Source organism: Mustela erminea, chromosome 7, assembly GCF_009829155.1.
Source record: "Mustela erminea isolate mMusErm1 chromosome 7, mMusErm1.Pri, whole genome shotgun sequence".
Taxonomy (NCBI): domain Eukaryota; kingdom Metazoa; phylum Chordata; class Mammalia; order Carnivora; family Mustelidae; genus Mustela; species Mustela erminea.
In genome coordinates, this window is record NC_045620.1 from 105178057 (window position 1) to 105197609 (window position 19553).

General features: G+C 38.8%; 2 protein-coding genes and 1 pseudogene across 10 annotated transcripts in view; 1 reads left to right on the plus strand and 2 right to left on the minus strand.

Annotated features, from left to right (window-relative positions):
• Nucleotides 1–19553, plus strand: part of ANAPC1 (anaphase promoting complex subunit 1) — a 101880-nt gene that overhangs the window by 76905 nt on the left and 5422 nt on the right. For 7 of the 9 annotated variants that reach the window (XM_032352771.1, XM_032352767.1, XM_032352769.1 and 4 more), the window contains 8 exons: nt 591–677; nt 3176–3293; nt 4179–4256; nt 4611–4678; nt 6323–6461; nt 8681–8767; nt 10157–10252; nt 11870–12068. In XM_032352771.1, coding sequence (XP_032208662.1) covers nt 591–677; nt 3176–3293; nt 4179–4256; nt 4611–4678; nt 6323–6461; nt 8681–8767; nt 10157–10252; nt 11870–12068 — 872 coding nt within the window. Of the gene's footprint in view, nt 1–590; nt 678–3175; nt 3294–4178; nt 4257–4610; nt 4679–6322; nt 6462–8680; nt 8768–10156; nt 10253–11869; nt 12069–13578; nt 13626–13967; nt 14504–19553 lie in introns of those variants that run through there. The other 2 variants (XM_032352775.1, XR_004287913.1) reach the window with 2 other exon arrangements.
• LOC116595762 lies at nt 1845–2379 on the minus strand (annotated as a pseudogene).
• Nucleotides 17599–17910, minus strand: LOC116595920 (protein S100-A10-like). The gene has a single exon (XM_032352776.1). It carries the CDS (start codon nt 17908–17910, stop codon nt 17599–17601), a length of 312 nt encoding a protein of 103 aa, XP_032208667.1.

Sequence of the window (19553 nt, forward strand, 5' to 3'; positions counted from 1 at the left end):
TTAAGAGTATGTGGCTTTTATAAAAATAAGTTTATCACAGTGATAAGAACAAAACTGTTTATACTTGGAGTTCTGTACATACCTCCTTATTGTCATGTCTTCATTCATGACTTTCAGTATCTGTAATCTCTAGGATTGCATTCATGGTCCTCACTATTGTGATATTTTCGGTTGAAAAACCATGTTTACTAATTCAGGTTTTGAAAGTTAACATCTGTGGAATGTTTCTTCCGCTTTTAATAGTAGATAATCTTAAAACGGCTTAAAGACTCACTGAAGGGGCGTCTGGGTGGCTTGGGGCCCCTGGGTGGCTCAGTGGGTTAAAGCCTCTGCCTTTTGCTTAGGTCATGATCTCAAGGTCCTGGGATCGAGCCCCACATCAGGTTCTCTGCTCAGCAGGGAGCCTGCTTCCTCCCTCTCTCTGCCTGCTTGTGATCTCAGACGTTCATAGCACTGGCATACTAGGATCTATCAAAGCATTTCATCAGTGGGCCTTGCTAGAGTACCCCAATTATCGGATTCTCAAGAAGGCCTTGGAAGTTTACGCAGTGTATTTAATAACGTTTTTCCCTCCTGCATTTGTTTCACAGGTACTCTTTGAGTACGTCAAACTCTTCCATTGCTGCTCTCCTCTGTGCCCTTTATCCGCACTTCCCTGCTCACAGCACTGACAATCGGTGAGTCTGATGATTGTGTCCTCAGTGGGATCTTCCATAAGGTCTCCAAGGGGTAATTTGATGGTGCTTTGGTTGCGTGGACTCATTTCCAAATTAATTTGTTTTCTTCTTGGACTTAGTTACCTTCCTGACTAAATCTTCTAAAATGTTTCTCCAAATATTAGACCAAAAGAGAACTTTGGACATCTGATGGACTGATGGATCCATCTTCCACCATTCTTTCATCAGTAGAACTGCTCTGAACCCAGAAGTGGGCCAAACAGGGTTACCTTTAGGGAAAAATTAATCAAACAAAAGGTAGTAGCCAACAGAAGCAAGATGATGGATTTTATATCATAATTGTTTAATTCTAAGAGAGAAATTGGTCTGATTTAGTGGCAGTGTCTATATGAAATTCCATTTTACCCTCTTTCACATTAATGCTGAGAAGTTTTGTATAAATGAAATAAAAGGGACATGAAAAGCAAAATGCAGCCAAGAATCAGAGATAACTTATAAGTGGCAGTGAGCCCTAGAACCTCAAGCATGTAGGAAAGGAGTGATTGTACAGAAGCTCTGCATTTGAGAGCACAGACGGCCTTTAGCAGTGCAGTCTCCCTGGCAGTTTCAGGCATAGCTGATTCCTGCTGCACATGGAGGAGGGGGAAAAAATAGTTCTTATGTTCTTGTGACATCCGAGGTGACCGGTGTGTTTGGCTCATCTCTCAAGAGACGCATCAAGAATTGGAGCACTAATGTAGTAACTGAGCTGTCATGCTCTAGTGTAACGTCGTTTAAAATAGTAATAATAAATGAAAGTTAGCTGTTTTATAAAAGTGGCCTGATCTGACGTCCAAACTCTGATGATAGGTGGAGCACAAGCATGTTCTTGTTAAATTATTGCCGCTCTGACAAGTGGTTTCTTGCTTGTCAATCAATTTAGGAAAAACTTTTTGAGTTGCTAATGTCAGTAATTAGTGGTTAGGGTACAAACAAGGAGTCTCACTTCCCTATTGCTGGGAGAATTGTTTGGTTTAGCTATTTTAAACAAAGCTGTTTGGTGATAAGCACCAAGAACCTTTATGTAACTGATAAATACCTTTGTTTTCTTCCTGGCCTTGATTGCTTTTAATTTTTTCTTTTTTAAACAAGAACATATCTACACATTTATTTATTTATTTATTTATTTATTTTTCAGTAAGGTTAAATCCTTGAGGAGTACAGCATCACGCAGATTCTGTGGCCAATGACTTGAACAGGAAGGTGGCTTTGGAATTAGGCACGAACCATGCCACTGTTTCCATGAGCATGAATTACTTTTTCCCAGATTACTCTGGTTTTGTTCAGTTTACCACCAGGAGTAACTGTGTCATTCTTTGCTTTGTATATATAAACATATCTCTTGCCTAGATAGAATTCAGTTTCATTTCAAGCATAAACACTTTCAATTTTAAGAGCTATGTGCTGCCTCTGGTTTCAGAGACCCTGCTTACAGCCAGCAAAAATGGCCTTGGACCACAGCCTTCATTTGTCATTATAGGAGTCCTCTTCTCAATAGGCCCCACTTACTTGCACCCAGAGTTTAGCAGCAGGAGCCCCCCTCTGCTTTTAATTCTGATTAATTTATAGGAAAGGGTAGGTTTGGGTGGGAGGAGAGAGGCTATTGCTGTAACTTAAATTTAAAAAGAAAAATTTGAAGTCTCATTTGATCCTTTTACGGCATCTTAAAATCTAAAAACTTTGGGGTCTAAATGCTAAAAAATAGAGGAGTGCCTGGGTGGCTCAGTCCATTAAGCGTTCGCCTTCAGCTCAGGTTGTGATCCTGGAGTCCTAGGATCGAGCCCTGTGTCAGGCTTCTTGCTCAGTCTCCCTGTCCCTCTGCCATTCTGCCTGCTTGTTCTCTCCTGTTCTCTCTCTCTCTCAAATAAAATCTTTATAAATAAATAAATAAATAAATGCTAAAAAATAAATGGTAGTTAAAAAAATTTTTTTTGAAAACCTAGAAAAGCATCATAATCTCCCCCATTAGTTTTCAGTGTCCTGGATCCCAGGTGTGTGTGTGTATATTTGTGTATAAGGGTGCATACGCAGACGAGCTTTCCTTCTCCCTACCAGCCCTTACGCCAGAAAAACAAAGACCTAGAAATAAGTCCCTTGGAAGGTAAAAAGGTGCCTATGCAGGTCATTAAAGGATTATTTGAGAACTGATTTTATAAGTGATGATTTTTTCAGTAAATATTTTCATGTTAAGGTAATTTTTACCTCATCTATAAAACCTTGTAACTATGAAAATGCAAGTAAAGAATTCTTGAGTTAAGGATCGTGCATCTATAATTTTTCAAAGAGAATCTCTTCGTTAGTTTTTAATTGAATCTTGTCATCTTCCTAAATTTAGGACCGCTGTCATGGGAAGATAACAACCCCAGCTTCCGTCAGGGTTCAGTGTCGGCAGCAATGGGGTGGAGAGCTCACACTGTCTTAGCAGTTCGTTACCTCCTGTCTGTGTTTTCTGTGAACAGATACCATCTGCAGGCTCTGCGGCACCTGTATGTGCTGGCTGCGGAACCAAGGCTCCTGGTGCCCGTGGATGTGGACACAAACATGCCCTGCTATGCCCTTTTAGAAGTTACCTATAAGGTCATTCTCTCCTTTCATTTATCTGTAGTTTTGTTACCACTCATACATCTTTGCAGGTCAAAATATTTCAGAACTGTTGTCCTTTAAAAGACGACAGAGTGAATTAATCTCTTATAAAAACTGAAGCTTCTAAAGTTCTTGTACATCCTGTCAGGCCATTCGGGCTCACTTGTAGTTTAGAAGGGTAATAGTGTAGAAGTCATCAGCTGCTCTTCTGTCCCAGAGTCTAGAGTTTGAAAATGTCCTTGTTCACAAGTTTGAGTTAGAACTATTCTAGATCTGTTTGTAGAGTGTATTTGATGAGAGATCTTTGATTTAGATACACACATTGTAAATCATGTGTATCCTTCCTTCATTCAGAATATTATTAAGTACCTTCTGTGCATCAAACTATGCAAAGGCTCTGGGGTATAAAAATTACATCTTTGTATTCCTTAAGGACCTGCTGTCCATTAGGTAGCCAGGCATGGATGCAGTAAGAGTAGCGCATGGGGGTATATGTAAAATGCAGGGGAGCAGAAGAGAAATGTCCCCTCCAGCTGTTGAGGGCTGGGGAAGTTGTCCTGGTAGACACAGTGTTTGGGCTGAGGTTTGCCAGCCGAGCAAAGGCATGTTCCCAGAAGACGACATGTGTGTAAACCCAGAGGCTTCAGAAGCACAGATCTTCTGAACTGCTAGTATGTGAAGTGGTATAAGGTGAAGCGGGCCTTCCAAAGGATTGTACACTTAGCCCTTAAGACTTGATACAATGAGGATTTTATGCCATCTGGCCATCTGTATAGAAACGGTGGGGAAAGAGAAGTACGGAGTGGATGGAGATCTTTCTTCTTTGTAGCTTCCCCTAACTACATAGTGAATTGTGGCTGTTCTTTTACTTCTGTGAAGGGTACTCAGTGGTATGAACAAACCAAAGAAGAATTGATGGCTCCTACCCTTCTTCCAGAACTCCACCTGTTAAAGCAGGTGAGTGGGATTTGATTTAGGGGGATCTGTGCAAGAGTTTAATTCAGCCACATCAGTGTGCATCAGAGGTAACTGAGATGAAGCCTCTGCTTTCTCAGTGTTCTATAGGAAATAGGAAAGCAGCCCTGGGAGGAATTATCATGAACAGAGATGGTCTTTACTTGCAGATCTTTACTGAGAGGTTAGATGGCCATAGAATTTGATTCACATACATTTTGTGTAGTAATGAAGCTTGTTAACTTTTCAGTGTCTCTTTCCGGCTTATTTTACTTCCTCTGAGAAATGTGGGTTTCATTTTGCCACAGTAGCACCTCTTTAGCGTTTGATTGATTGTGTTCACATTTATCTTGGCAGATTAAAGTAAAAGGCCCGCGATACTGGGAACTGCTCATAGATTTAAGCAAGGGAACACAACACTTGAAGTAAGTATCCTGAATTTCTTAGATGTGTCTGTGAAGTGAATAGAAGTAAATGGGAAGGTAGAAATTGCAGATTATTATCTAGGATGGTTCCTTGTCATTCTTTGATCTCATGCAGGACAATAGAGTATATATTGAATAAAGTCTGTAACTTTGAAATGGAGTTTATATTAGAAAATGAGTTTTCATTTTTTTTTTTAAAGATTTTATTTATTTATTTGGCACGGGGGTTGGGGAGAGCAAGCACAAGCAGGGGGAACAGCAGGCAGAGGGAGAAGCAGGCTCCCCGCTAAGCAAGGAGCCTGATGTGGGGTTCGATCCCAGGACCTTGGGATCATGACCCGAGCTGAAGGCAGATGCTTAATCGACTGAGCCACCCAGGTGCCCAAGTTTTAGTTTAGAAGACACCCTAAGTAGTTAGTTATATTTATTTATCGAGAAGCTTGTAGTGACCTAAGTTGGTACAGAATTGGAATTGGAGCAGTAATAAAAGATAATCAGTGTAAAAAAGTAAGGCTGGGGGGTGATGCCTGAGTGGCTCAGTAGGTTCAGTGTCTGCTTTTAGCTCAGGTCATGATCCCCAGGTCCTGGGATTAGGCCCCGCATTGGGTTCCCTGCTCAGCGGGAAATCTGCTTCTCCCTTTCCCTCTGCCTGCCGCTCCCCCTGCTTGTGTTTTTTTTCTCTCTCTCTCTCTCTCTTTTTCTCTGTCAAATGAATAAAATCTTAAAAAAAAGAAAGTAAGATGGAAAAAAAAAAAATAAGGCTGGCATGTATGTCCATCTACAAAGAGAACTTTGTAACAATTGATATTTGCCAGACCACATCTTGGATATTTTTATTACTGTTTTGTTGAATTGTTCTTACAAAATTAAGATTATGATAGATAACTTTTGAGTGGAAATAGCCATATGCAAGTAATTACTTTAATGAACAGAGTGTTAATTTTATGCCTTGAGTAGGGTAAATTAAGTCTTTAAATTTCTAGAAAGTTTAATAAGCCCATAACAGTTTGGTTTGAGAGGGTTGGGGGGTGGGGGAGGGGGTAACAGGGTGATGCGTGTTAAGGAGGGCATGTGTTATGATGAGCACTTGTGTTGTGTTACACGCAATTAATGAATCATTGAATACTACATCAAAAACTAGTGATGTACTATACAGTGACTAACTGAACATATTAAAATAAATTAATTAATTAAAAAAAGAATTTTATAGTTTGGTCCCAATTTATATTTCCCTTAAACTATATATGATGGCTGTTTTCTCTGTTGTTCTTTTTAGATTTGCAGCATCATTTTTTTCTGCTGCTAACCAATCAATAGATATCTAGTCCTTCCAGAGGATAGAGGATAAAAGGAATATGGAGAAATGTTAGATAAAATATTGCCTTTGAAGCACACACTTGAGCAGGCAGAGCATGAACTAAGTTCTGTGAACTTAGATACCAAAGAGTAGTAGAACTTTATTTTGGCTTTCTCATAGGGACTGATTTAATTTTAGATACAGTAAATAATCATATGCCCTACTGGAAAATGATGAAGGCTTCATCTCATGTGAACATGATGTTGGGAGACACTATGTTTCCAGCTGAGAACTACAAATAATACCTCACATAAAATTCATTCTTGTTTTTTTTCTTTTCCCCCCAGATCAATCCTTTCTAAGGATGGAGTTCTGTATGTTAAGCTCAGAGCAGGTCAGCTCTCCTACAAGGAAGATCCAATGGGGTGGCAAAGTTTGTTGGCCCAGACAGTGGCCAACAGGAACTCTGAGGCTCGGGCTTTCAAGGTAGTATTGACTGGTTAAAAACTGAAGAATGAGTTAGAATAATTACAAATTCCACTAGTCCACTCAAAACATGTACTTCTGTGGTAACATTTATGGTACCATTTGGTTGAATCTGCTCTCTCATGACTGCAGATTATAAAGACTGACCTTGGATCTGTTTCTTGTTTTATGTAGCAGCTACAGTAAAATATGGGCCATCTGCCAGGACTCTAAGGATGACTTACATTCAGCAGTAGGGACAGTATATCTTTTTAAATTTATTTTTTAGTTAACATGTAATGTATTATTTGCCCCAGGGATACAGGTCTGTGTATTGTCAGGCTTACATGCTTCACAGCACGCACCATAGCACATACCCTCCCCAGTGTCCATAACCCAACGCCCAGATCAGTATATCTTAACACTATAAAAATGTTTAGTTTAGTAATTTTACTTATTAATCTTCAAATCTGTTAAGATTTGTTTAATTCATGGCAGAAATAGGTAAAGATTTTTAAGGTAGCACTAATTAGTATTTTTTTAAACCCCCCATTTGTTGGTTAAATCTTGGTGAGGCTAAAAGGATGACAGGTTTATTTTATCAGTTTGCTTTATTATTCTCATAGTACTTGACTGCTAATTTAAGAGTATTTCAAATGAAAAAGCAGTTAAAGTAAGAGTGTATGAAACAATCTCATCCCTATCGTGGTCAGTACGTATTTTACTCTATACTTAAGAAGTTAAATATGTTCCCCACACTAGAAGTGTGTTCCACAGGGACACCTGGGTGGCTCAGTCAGTTAAGCGTCTGCTGGGGTCATGATCCGGGAGTCCTGGGATTGAGTCCTGCATCAGGCTCCCTGCTCAATGGGGAGTCTGCTTCTCCCTCACTCTGCCTGCTTGCCCTGCTTATGAGCTCTCTCTCTCTCTCTCTCACAAATACATAAATAAGATCTTTAAAAAAAAAATGTGTTCCATAAACTAACATTAAAATTTCTCAGTTTAAGTATAGTTTTCAGGAATTTAATGAGCAAATATGCTCCTGCTGAAGATACATCAAGTCACAGTATAAAGTGGTCAGAGCCCCTAGAGGGTGGCGGTAGAGGCAGAAATGTGGCTGGTGGACTGGCTAAGTGGTCGGCAGGGGACTAAATTAGCCACCTTTGTTTTTCAACATAAGGAGATAGCATTTATTTTAATTTAACTCATATTTCGTTTTAGACCAGTTACTTACAACTGAGCCTTTATAATAGTTCCCAGTAGATGTAGTTGACATTAATGAATTTTGTTGGGCAGTATTTGATAGGATATCTGTGAAATAGTTCTGAAGGACTTTTGGATATGGTTTAACTTAAGCTCTCTTGCTTGTATAAATTAGAGCCCATCTCAAAGACCCTAATCTAATTTGTAAAGAAAATAGAAAAGTTTATACTCAATTTTGAATTGGGAAATTCTGTAAAGATTAAAAGGCATCTCAATTCCCTGCTTCAAGGGAATTCAGAAGCAAAACGTAAACCTCAGTGGAAAATTGTAATACCTTTGTATTCCATATATTCCATATTCCATTTTCTTGAACCTTGAGTGTTAATCTTTTTTTCCAATTTTTTTTTATTGTGGTAAAGTATACACAAAATTTGTTGTTATAACCCCATAGTTCAGTGGTATTAAGTCCATTCATATTGTTCTGCAGCCATTAGCCACCATCCATCTGTAGGACTCTTTCATCTTGTAAAACTGAACCTCTGTACCCATTCAATAGCAACTCCTGTTCCTGCTCGCAGCCCCAGGTGCCCACCATTCTGCTTTCTGTCTCTGAATTTGATTATTCTAGGATCCTCATACAAGTGGAATCCATACAGTGTTTAGCTTTTAGTGAGTGGATTGTGTGGTAGTCTTTTTGCCTTACCTTATCCGTTTCAGTTCTAGTTTCTTATTTGTTTTTCAGTTAATGAGGGAGAGGGGAAAGCCTTTTGGGGGCAAGTTGTATAAGAAAGACCTGTTTATTATTGGCCTTTTGAGAAGTCAGTAGCTTATGTTTGGCTTACGTGAAAAAGCGTCTTGTAACTTCTCAGCGGAACAGGTTGGTGAAGCTACAGCAAATTTGTACAGCCTTGGGCTCTATGGGAACGTTGTGTGAAAACAGTGAGGTAGTTTTCTTACAACTGCATATACTACAATTTGAGCAATAAGGAAAATAACCTCTGATATTTCACATTTGTTGCTGTTGTTTATTTTTTCAGCCAGAAACAATTTCAGCATTTACTTCTGATCCAGCACTTCTGTCATTTGCCGAATATTTCTGCAAACCAACTGTGAACATGGGTCAGGTATGTATCATGTTTTACTCAGCTACAACTTATTGTAGTCTACAACTTATTATTATTAATCTGTGAGCACCACCAAAAAACTCAGGTACATTGGATGATTTTTGCTTGGCAAATACAGATTTTTCATAGTCTTTTTTTTTTTAAGATCTTATTTATTTGACAAAGAGAAAGCAGGAGTGCATAAACAGGAGGAGAGGCAGAGGGAGAGGGAGAAGCAGGCTTCCCGCTGAGCAGGGAGCCTGACACAGGGCTCTATCCCAGGCCCCTGGGATCATGACTCGAGCTGAAGTCAGTTGCTCAACCAACTGAGCCACCGAGGTGCCCCAGATTTTTTGTAGTCTAAAATTATTAAATTTGGTAACTCCCTACCTTGATAGAAGAAATAACTTAAGGTTTCTAAGGCGTTAATTTCAATAGGTGATATTTTCTTATGTGCCTTCTTGCACTGATTGATATTTTCATTGTTTACTGTCTCTTATTTTTACATAATTTTATTATTTGTTTCCTTGCATTTTATAGCTTTTTTCTCTTGGTCATAAAACTTGTTCTCCTCAGGATTCAAAGGGTGCCCAGTAGATCTTTTATTTAATCCAAAGCTTGAATGCAGTTATTTGATATCTGGGATTGAGGGCCTGTTGCCTATAAGTGTGTGTAGCTCTGGGAAAATTTTTTAGCTTCTCCAAAATGCAGTTTCCTTGTTTTTAAAAGTGGGATTATGATAGAACTTACCTTCCAGTGTTGTTTTGATGGTTAAGTGAGATAATTGTAACCCCTTTAACTTACTGAATCTTGACTATTTATTAGACACTTTGTTCAGTATTTTATGTGGTTTTCTTATGGATTCTGACTCTGAGGGTAGGTACTTTATCATTCCAGGTTTGCAGATGAGGAAACTGCCACTCAGCTAGCACATGCCTAAGATCGCACCCCTAGTAAGGGCTGGGCAAGCATACAAGGCTGCAGGTCTCTGATGAAAGTCCGTGCCTGGCCTTTAGCCCAACTGGGTTTGGTTGTGCTGCCTCCTCCATACCTGTTCTGCTCGGTGTTTTTAGTGCATCTTTGTGGATGCTGGGTTTTCTTTCTGGATCTTGCTCTTGCCAGCCTAATCCAAGGCATGTCTCTGCAGTGTCTTGTCAGCTCATTTTACTGCAGCCAATACTTCCTCTCCTCACAGCACTTATAGCCCTAACTGTCCCTTCAGACTTAATTTTACTACATTTGATTGATGTTTAGTGTTGCATTCACTATGCTTTTATAAAGAGATAGCTGTTTTACCCTATGTATTATTGACTGTTTGAGCTTAAGAAGGGCCATGTCGTTTTTCTACAACGTTGAATTGATTTTGGAATATACATTGATGTGCTACAAAAAGTTTCTAATTTTCCACAGAAACAGGAAATTCTGGATCTGTTTTCTTCAGTACTGTATGAATGTGTTACTCAGGAGACCCCAGAGATGCTGCCTGCATACATAGCAATGGATCAGGTATGGTTCAAAAACCAGTTCCAATTCTGATGACATTTATACTGTATTTTAATTAACATACTGAACAGTGAGATAAGGTTCCCTGTGTGTCCATCTTTTTTGGTTTCTCATTGCTTTAGTGATTCAAAAAAGGAAACCCTATAAAACTTAAAAGCTTTACTTATGACAAAAAAAAGCTTAGAATTTATGATGCCAGGAACTCTAGGGTTCCCAGTCTCCCCTTTTTTCTCTTCCTTTGACTATCAGGGGAAGACTACGTTCCCTGCCTTTCTCCCCTAGCATCCTTCTCTTGCCTCCTTCCTGCAAAGTCTCTTCATGGAAAAGAAATGCAAATGAGCAGTAAGTGAACAAACAGTACTCTAGTGATGGCAGTAATGTGAAATTATGCTTGTGTGATTAAGCATGCAAGAGGTTATAGTATTAGTATGTAGGGATTTAGGAAGCTGGAGTTCATTTTTAAATTTCTTTTATTTTATTGCTGTTTTAAAAGAGCCTAAAAGTGGTAATGCAGAAAATGATGCTTAACTGCTTCCCTAAAGGAGCAGGCCAATTTATTCACTTTGGGTTATTAGTAATACACAAGACTTTTTAATAGTATCAGACCCAAAATTGCAGTTAAGCTTAGCCAGTAGTTTTCTAACTGGGCTTAAATTTATAGAGTAATTTTCAGAATACAGATCTTTAAATCCCGTTCTGTATCATCTACTGAAACAGAATTTTCTGGGATGAGGTCCAGATATGTGATTTTTAAAGAATTCTTTAAGTGAATGTGACACGGTGAGTTCACAGATAAGCATGTGGGACTCAGTGTCTAAATGCAAAGGAAGAAATCTCTAATGGCAAAATAGTCTTTACTGAAAAGTAGGAAATGACACTTAGGAAGGAGAGAATTTCCCAAAACCTGAAAATTACATTCTATCAAGTTATAGTCTTAAAAGGCAAGTTCTAATATAACCAGATAGGCCCAGAATGGCATTATTGTCTGGTATCCATCCACATCTTTTAATTGGAAAGTATGATTTTGTGATGTCCACACTAACACTATTTGTCACAGGGCTCTCTATATAGCAGTTAAATAATGAGTTTTGTTTTTCTTTTGTTGGCCGAAAGTGTTCCCTTTTTATGCTCTGAACCTTTATCCCTTCACAGTCATGGGCAGGTGTCTACAGAAGAACATCCCTGCTGGTTGCAGCCATGGTGATTTTGCAGATGGGTCCCAAGAACAGTATTATTAGTAGTATTATTTTGCCTTCTGACCCCTGGGTTCCCTGGCCAAGTCATTGTACTCTACTTGGGTTTCCCGGAAGTGATGGCAGTAGACCTAGCGGGCCTTCATTTTTCAGAGCCATTGAGCCAAGAATGAGGTCATTTGCCTTTGTTGCTTTTGCCTAAAAGCTATTTATGTGGGGACCACACTGAGGAGGGTGGACATGTATCTGCACCCTCTCCTCTGGGGCTAACTGCGTCAAAACATGGAATGGATTCCCCTCTGCCCTTTATTGATCTATGAGCCATATTTTAAAAATACTCTATTATACAACTCTGAGGAAGAGATGATTATGGCAATTTCACTCTTTCTTTCATTAAGTGGACTGCTGTTACTTTTATCTCCTCAAGGCTATGAGAAGACTAGGAAGAAGAGAAATGTGTGAAACATCTGAACTTTGGCAGATAAAGCTGGTGTTAGAGTTTTTCAGCTCCAGGAGCCATCAGGAGCGGCTTCAGAATCACCCTAAGCGGGGGCTCTTTATGAACTCTGAGTTCCTCCCTGTTGTAAAATGCACTATTGATAATACTCTGGACCAGTGGCTACAAGGTAATAATTGCATTATGCCCAGTGCTTTTTTGTTTTTTAAAATTCTTTATTTAAATTCAATTTAATTAACGTATGGTATATTATTAGCTTGAGGGGTAGAATTTAGTGATTCATCAGTTGCATAGAACACCCAATGTTCATTACATCATGTGCTGCCTTAGTGCCCATCACCCAGATACCCCACCCCCCTCCACCTCCCCTCCAGCAACCCTCAGTTTGTTTCCTAGAGTTAAGTGTCTCTTATGGTTTGTCTCATTATTTTCATCTTTTTTTATTTTTCCTTTCCTTCCCATATGTTCATCTGTTTCTTAAATTCTGCATACGAATGAAATCATTTGGTACTTGTCTTTCTCTGACTCATTTCACTTAGTATAATACCCTCTAGTTCTACTACGTCATTGCAAATGGCAAGATTTCATTCTTTTTAATGGCCAAGTAATATTCTCTCTCTCTCTCTCTCTCTGTGTGTGTGTGACATCTTTATCCATTCTTCTGTTGATGGATGTCTGGGCTCTTTATATTTGGCTATTGTGGACATTGCTGCACTGGGGTGCAGGTGCCCCTTCAAATCAATATATTTGTATCCTTTGGTTAAATACCAAGTAGTGCAATTGCTGGGTTGTAGGGCAGTTCTATTTTTGACCTTTTGAGGAACCCCCATACTGTTTTTCAGAGTTCCTGTTGCTTTTAAGATATGGGAACTCGGGCTTTTCAGTTGTAACATTTTCTTTCATTGTTAACCAAGATAAACCTGAATATAAGCTAGAATGGCTTTAGATGTAATGTTCTCAGTTAGGTGAATTGGACTCTGCTTATTTACTTCAACTTCTTTAAAAAATATATTTAACTCTGCTTAATACATTACGAGAATGTATATACGTACACATATTTTGTATGTATATTTATACATTTTATTTTATTTTTAAAGTTTATTTATTTATTTGACAGAGATCACAAGTAGGCAGAGAGGTAGGCAGAGAGAGAAGGGGAAGCAGGCTCCCTGCTGAGCAGAGAGCCCGATGCGGGGCTCGATCCCACAACCCTGAGATCATGATCTGAGCTGAAGGCAGAGGCTTTAACCCACTGAGCCACCCACGTGCCCCTATTTATACATTTTAAATACCACATGATACTTAAGAACTTGTTTTATCTTTTCTAGCATCAGATCCTGTTTCCTTTCCAGTGTCTCTCTCTGCTGTTTCTTAGGGGTGTGGCCTGTCACCTAGCTATGAAGTCAACAGGCTGTTTTCTTCCCTTCCCTTCCCTTCCGCCCTGTGTACACTGAAAACTGGATGTGTGCTTAGAATGAAGGTTTGTTTTACCAGCTCTTTGAGTCAGTCAGTGGGAACCTGGGACATCATGTGACTGTGGCTTAGAAGTATAGACTTACAATTGCAGGGGAATAGTGGAAGCAAATGAGGGCCTTTTGATTTTTGGAAACCTGTCTAATGTGTGATATATGTTTGAAATTGATTTTTAGTCAACATCTTGATCTTTTTATTCTCTTCAGTTCCTTCAAATAACTTCTGGTACATACCTGACAGCAACCTGTTTGGGGTAAATACTAACCTTAATAATAGCAGTAGTAATTATTCTTGATGTTTTAAAGCTGTTAGTAGCCAGTAGAATCTGCATTTGAATATAATTTAGGTAAAAACTATCTACTGTAATATAGGGAATAAATTTCTGGGGGAAAAAAAAGAGTAAACCAGATTATGAAGAGTATACATGAAAAACAGCAATTTCAAACTCCTCGTGTTTGATTAACAACTACATTGTTCTGTCATTTTCTCTTACAATTCAAAAGATTATGTAGTTTTAAAATGTTTTTTAAAAAATCTCATTTTTTGGGAAATATACAAGTTAATACATGGGTTTTGATATTTTGTTTGTATTCAGTTCAGCATGATCATCTATGGCAGACCTTTGCTGTTGATAAGAAGTATGTCCTTAACCTTTGCAGAGTCTCTGATTTGCACATTTCATATCAGTAATGAACTTCGGCAGTAAGTGGAGCAGTCTCTAAAACAGTGCTCTGAGTTACTGTTTTTCTTACTGCTTGTTAGGGCATTTGGTAGTTTACAACATTGCTCTTTACCAAATTTGACTTGCCATTGTGATTACCAAAATTTGCATTTATTTTTCAGTGAAGAACCATCACTTTTAAATTGAGGTAAAATTGATTGCATCAGTTTCAGTATAATGCATTTATATTAGTTTCAGGTGTATAACATAATTTGATACTTACATATACACAAAGTGATCATGATAGTAAGTCTAGTTAGTTACCATCCTTCACCATACATCTGACTCCCTTCACTCTTTTTATCCACCTCTAGCCTCTTCCCTTGTGACAACCATCACTCTCTTCTTTCTATCTATGAGTTTTGTTTTCTAGGTTCCACATATACACAAAATCATATGGTATTTGTCTTTCTCTGTCTAACTTATGTCAGCATAATACCCTCAAGGCCTATCCATGTTATTGCAAGTGGCAAGATTTCATTCATTTATAAGGCAGAGTAGTATTCCATTATGTACCTATAACCACTTCTTTATGTATTCATCCATTGATGGACACTTAGGTTGTTCCAGATTTTGGCTATGGTAAATAATGCTGCAACTAAGTAAATATCTTTTTGGTGTAGTGTTTTTTTTCTTTCTACCATATATGATCCAGCAATTCCACTGCTGATTAATACCCAGCAGTGGAATTGCTGGATCATATACGGTAGATCTATTTTTAAGTTTTTGAGGAACCTCCATACTGTTTTTCTTAGCAACTGTACCAGTTTGCTTTCCCACCAACAGTTCCCTTTCTCCACATTCTTTCCAATACTTATTTCCTGCCTTTTGATGATAGCCATTCCAACAACTATGAGGTGATAGCTCATTGTGGTTTTGATTTGCATTTCTCTGATAATTACTGATGTTGAACATCTTTCCTGAGTCTGTTGGCCATCTTCATGTTTTCTTTGGAAAAAAAAAAAAAGTCTATTTGGATTCCCTGCACATTTTTTTAAAAGATTTTTTAATCATTTGACAGGGAGAGAGAGAGCACACGAGGGGGAAGAGCAGGCAGAGGGAGAAGCAGCCTGCCTGCAGAGCAGGGAGCCCGATGCGGGGCTTGATCCCAGGACCCAGAGATCATGACCTGAGCCAAAGGCAGATGCTTAGCCAACTAAGCAACCCAGGTGCCCCTCCCCGCACATTTTTTAAAAAGGTTTATTTGTTTATTTTAGACAGAGAGGGCACATGTGAGGAGGGGGACGGTCAGAGGAAGAGGAAGAGAGAGAATCTCAGACTTCCTGCTGAGTGTGGAGCCCCAAATGGGGCTAAGTCTCATGACCCTGAGGTCATGACCTGAGCTGAAATCAAGAGTTGGATGCTTAACCAGCTGAGCCACCCAGGTGCCTCTCCCTGCACATGTTTTAATTGAATCTTTTTTTTTTTTTCTGTTGAGTTGTTTGAGTTTTTTAAAATATATTTTGGGTATTAACCCCTTATTAGATATGTGATTTGCAGATTTTTTTTTTTTTTAAATTTACCAGGTTGCCTTTTCATTTTGTTGATGGTTTCCTTTGCTGTGCAGAGCTTTTAATGTAGTCCCACTTGTTTAATTCTGCTTTTGTTGCCTTTGTTTTTGGAGTCAGTTCCAAAAATTCAGCACCAAAGAATGAGGTCAGGGATCTTACTACCTCTGTTTCCTTCTCGGAGTTTTATGGCTTCAGGTCTCACAGTCAGGTCATTAGTTTTGGGTTATTTTTTGTGTATAGTGTAAGATGCATATAGCTGTCCAGTTTCCCCATCCCCATTTATTAAAGAGACTATCCTTTCCCCACTGTATAATCTTGACTCCTTTGTTGTAAATTAATTAACCTTATATGTGTGTGTTTATTTCTGGGCTCTCTATCTGTTCCATGGATGTGGTGCATTTATGCTGATACCGACTGTTTGGTTCTTATAGCTTAGTAGTATAGTTTGAAATCTTCCTTTCTAGTTGGGATGCCTTTTGTTTGTTTATCTTGCCTAATTACTGTGGCTAGGACTTCCACTACTATGTTGAATAAAAGTGACAAGAGTGGGCATCCTTGTCTTGTTCTTGTTCTTAGAAGAAAAGCTGTTAGCTTTTCGTAGTTGAATATGATGTTAACTACAGCTTTGTCATATATGGCCTTTATATGTTGAGGTGCATTTCTTCTATATCCACTTTGTTGAGTGTTTTTATCATAAATAGATGTTGAATTTTATTAAATTCCTTTTCTGTATCTATTTAGATGATCATGTGATTTTTTTTTTTTTTTTTTTCTCCAAACTCCTGGTTTAATAAGGACTTGTTTATTTGAGAAAAAAGCGTCCCAAACATCAGGCTGTTCACAAAAATAACCCACAGTATCAACTTTAGAAAACAAATCTGAAGACTATTACACTAATTATTTTTCTAGAGGATGCATTTGACATACCAGCTCTCATTCACAAAAATACATTGTTACATTTGTGTTGAACAGCCCCACATAGCACTCTTATATGGGGTATAACACACATACCTCTAACTCAAAGCTGCTCTCATGTGATTTTTATCCTTTTTTTAATTAGAAGTAGTTTACTATCTGGGGCACCTGGGTAGCTCAGTGGGTTAAAGCCTCTGCCTTCGGCTCAGGTCATGATCCCAGGGTCCTGGGATCGAGCCCCATATCGGGCTCTCTGCTCATTGGGGAGCCTGCTTCCCCCTCTCTCTGCCTACTTGTGATCTCTCTTTGTCAAATAAATAAATAAAATATTCAAAAAAAAATATAAAGGGGGCACCTGGGTGGCTCAGTGGGTTGAAGCCTCTGCCTTCGGCTTGGGTCGTGATCCCGGGGTCCTGGGATCAGGCCCCGCATTGGGGGCTCTGCTCAGCGGGGAGCCTGCTTCCCCCTCTCTCTCTGCCTGCCTCTCTGCCTACTTGTGATCTCTGTCTGTCAAATTAAAAAAAAAAAAAAAGAAGAAGTAGTAGTTTATTATCTTTAGATGTGATGTTTAAAATGTTTTAAAAATGAACAGTTTTGAAGTTACAGAAAATCGGAATAAATGAGAATATTCTACATTTGGAATAAGGAAATAATGATTTCCTCTTAATTTATTAATAATTGCTTAATTATCCTTGGTTTTGTTATTGTGCTGCATCACTTTGATTTGCAGATGTTGAACCATCTTTGCATTCCTGGAATAAATCCCACTTGGTAGTGGTGTGTGTGATCCTTTTAAAGTATTGTGGTTTTTTGTTGTTACTGTTTTGAGGAATTAAAAAAGAATTTATTGAGGGCAAGAGGATGCATGCAATATAAAAATCAAAAGTTTATCTAGCTTTCACTGACTTTTCTTTCTCTGCTTATCAAATGGTTGGATTTTACTTGTACATTTTCTGAGGATCCTGGCCTGTTCATGCAATCCTTTATACAGGGGGAAGCTATGGGGCAGATTCCTTAAGGGACTACTTAAGAGTTCCTTTGGGAGAACTCTCATCGGCAGGAGTGTTCCTGAATGATTCCTACTTCTTTCTCTTCCATGTCACATATACTACAAAATACTCATTGCATGCGGTGGTAAGCCCAGCAGTTAGTGAAAAGAAGCTATGAAAGTCTACTTTGCCATCTCGGCACTGGTCTAGGTCCAGGTCTAGGTTCAGGTCCTTCATTATTTTGTCCACAGCCAGAGGGCCTTTTTGATTTTCCAAAAATCCAGGGAACTGCTTTTCTGTGAGTACTCGTAGATCCTCCTTTGTTAAGTAGCCTTTATCCCCAGCACACTTGTGGAACATGCACATCATGGTTTCCATGGTATGTTCCATTTGAGATAGCATTTTGGTGAGGTCTTTTGAAACTGTGGTCAGAGGTATGGTGGGGACCCCTTTTGATGTATTTTTTTAATTCAGTTTGCTAATATTTTGTTGAGTTTAACATCTGTGTTCACTAGGGATATTGGTGTGTAATTTTCTTTATGTGTGTCCTCGTCTAGTTTTGGTGTTAGACTAATGCTGGCCTTGTAGATGAGTTTGGAAGCATTCTCTTCTCCCAATTTTTGGGAAGAATTTGAGAAAGGTCGATATGTGTTGAATTTTCTTTGAATGTTTGCTAGAATTCACCAGTGAAGCTATCTGGTCCTGGACTTTGCTTATTGGAAGGTTTTAGATTACCAGTTCAGTCTTGTTACTGGTAATCAGTCTATTCAGATTTTCTATTTCTTCATGTTTTGTCTCAGACATATGTCTCTAGGACTTTGACTTTATCTATTTCTTCTAGGTGGTCTCATTTGTTGGTGTGTAGTTGTCCATAGTAGTCTAATGATTGTTTGTAGGTTTTTTGTTTTTTTTTTTTTTTTTTTGTATCAGTTGTAATTTTTCTTTTTCCTTATCTCTTGGGACTGTTAAATATGCGGCTTTCCCTCCCTACAACCTTTTTCTTTCATTCTCTGCCTACTCAACTTATATTCATTCTTATAGCCTCAGTTTAAGTGCCCCCTTTCTCATTGGCCTTCTAAGACAACACTACTTCAGGCAACTTTCCTGCCATTTTTATTTCTTTCTCCCTGCCCCCTTTCTTCTTCCCCTCGCCCAACTTTTTATGTATCAAAAAGCCTTTGTATACAAGTACTAGAGGGCCTAACTGAACCTGGCTTAAACAATAAGGACACATATAAGCTTACATTGTTGGAATAGGTAAGGTGGTCTAAGGATCATCTTATTTTAGTGCCTTGAGCTCCATTTCTCTGAGGTTCCATTATTTATACGCTGTGCCATGGCTTTATTTTCAGAGTTCTTTTTCTTGTGGTAATAAATTGGCTGTTCCTTTCCTCAAGCTCAGCATTTTGCATAGAAGAATAGAGTTGCTTCTAGGAGCTTTGTCATAATAATGAGGAAATTTCTTTCTCAGAAATCTCTAGCATATGTGTTATCAAACATCTCATGTCTCTGGCTTGAATTGGAACTCATACACATTCTTCAGTCAGTCCCTGTGGCAGAGATTGTCTCTTACTGAATAGCTTAGGTCTTCCAGTTCCTGAACCAGTCATTGTGTTGAGAATGGGATTGCCTTGATTGTCCTGGACCAGTGGATTTCAAAGTGTGATCTCTGGAGCAACAGTAGCATCACCTGAGAACTTGTTTGAAATGTAATTTTTCTGACCCCATCTAAAAAACTTTGGGGATGTGGGCCCACTCATCTGTTTTAATCAGCTTTCTCAGATGATTCTAATGTGCCTTAAAGTTTGAGAAAGTCTGGCTAATAGTAATCAGGATCCAGTTCTGGACCTGAAGTCAGTCCCCTCAAATGTTGTATACTGCAGGGAAGAAGGGGCTTAAAGTGGGTGTCTGGAGAGGAAAACTCAGTGACCACCACTCCTTTATAGCACTCATCACAATTTCTAATTATGCATTTGTTTGTGTCGTTATTTGTATAATGTCTCTGTCCCTTACAACACTTGACACTCTGTGGTGATAGGCACTCT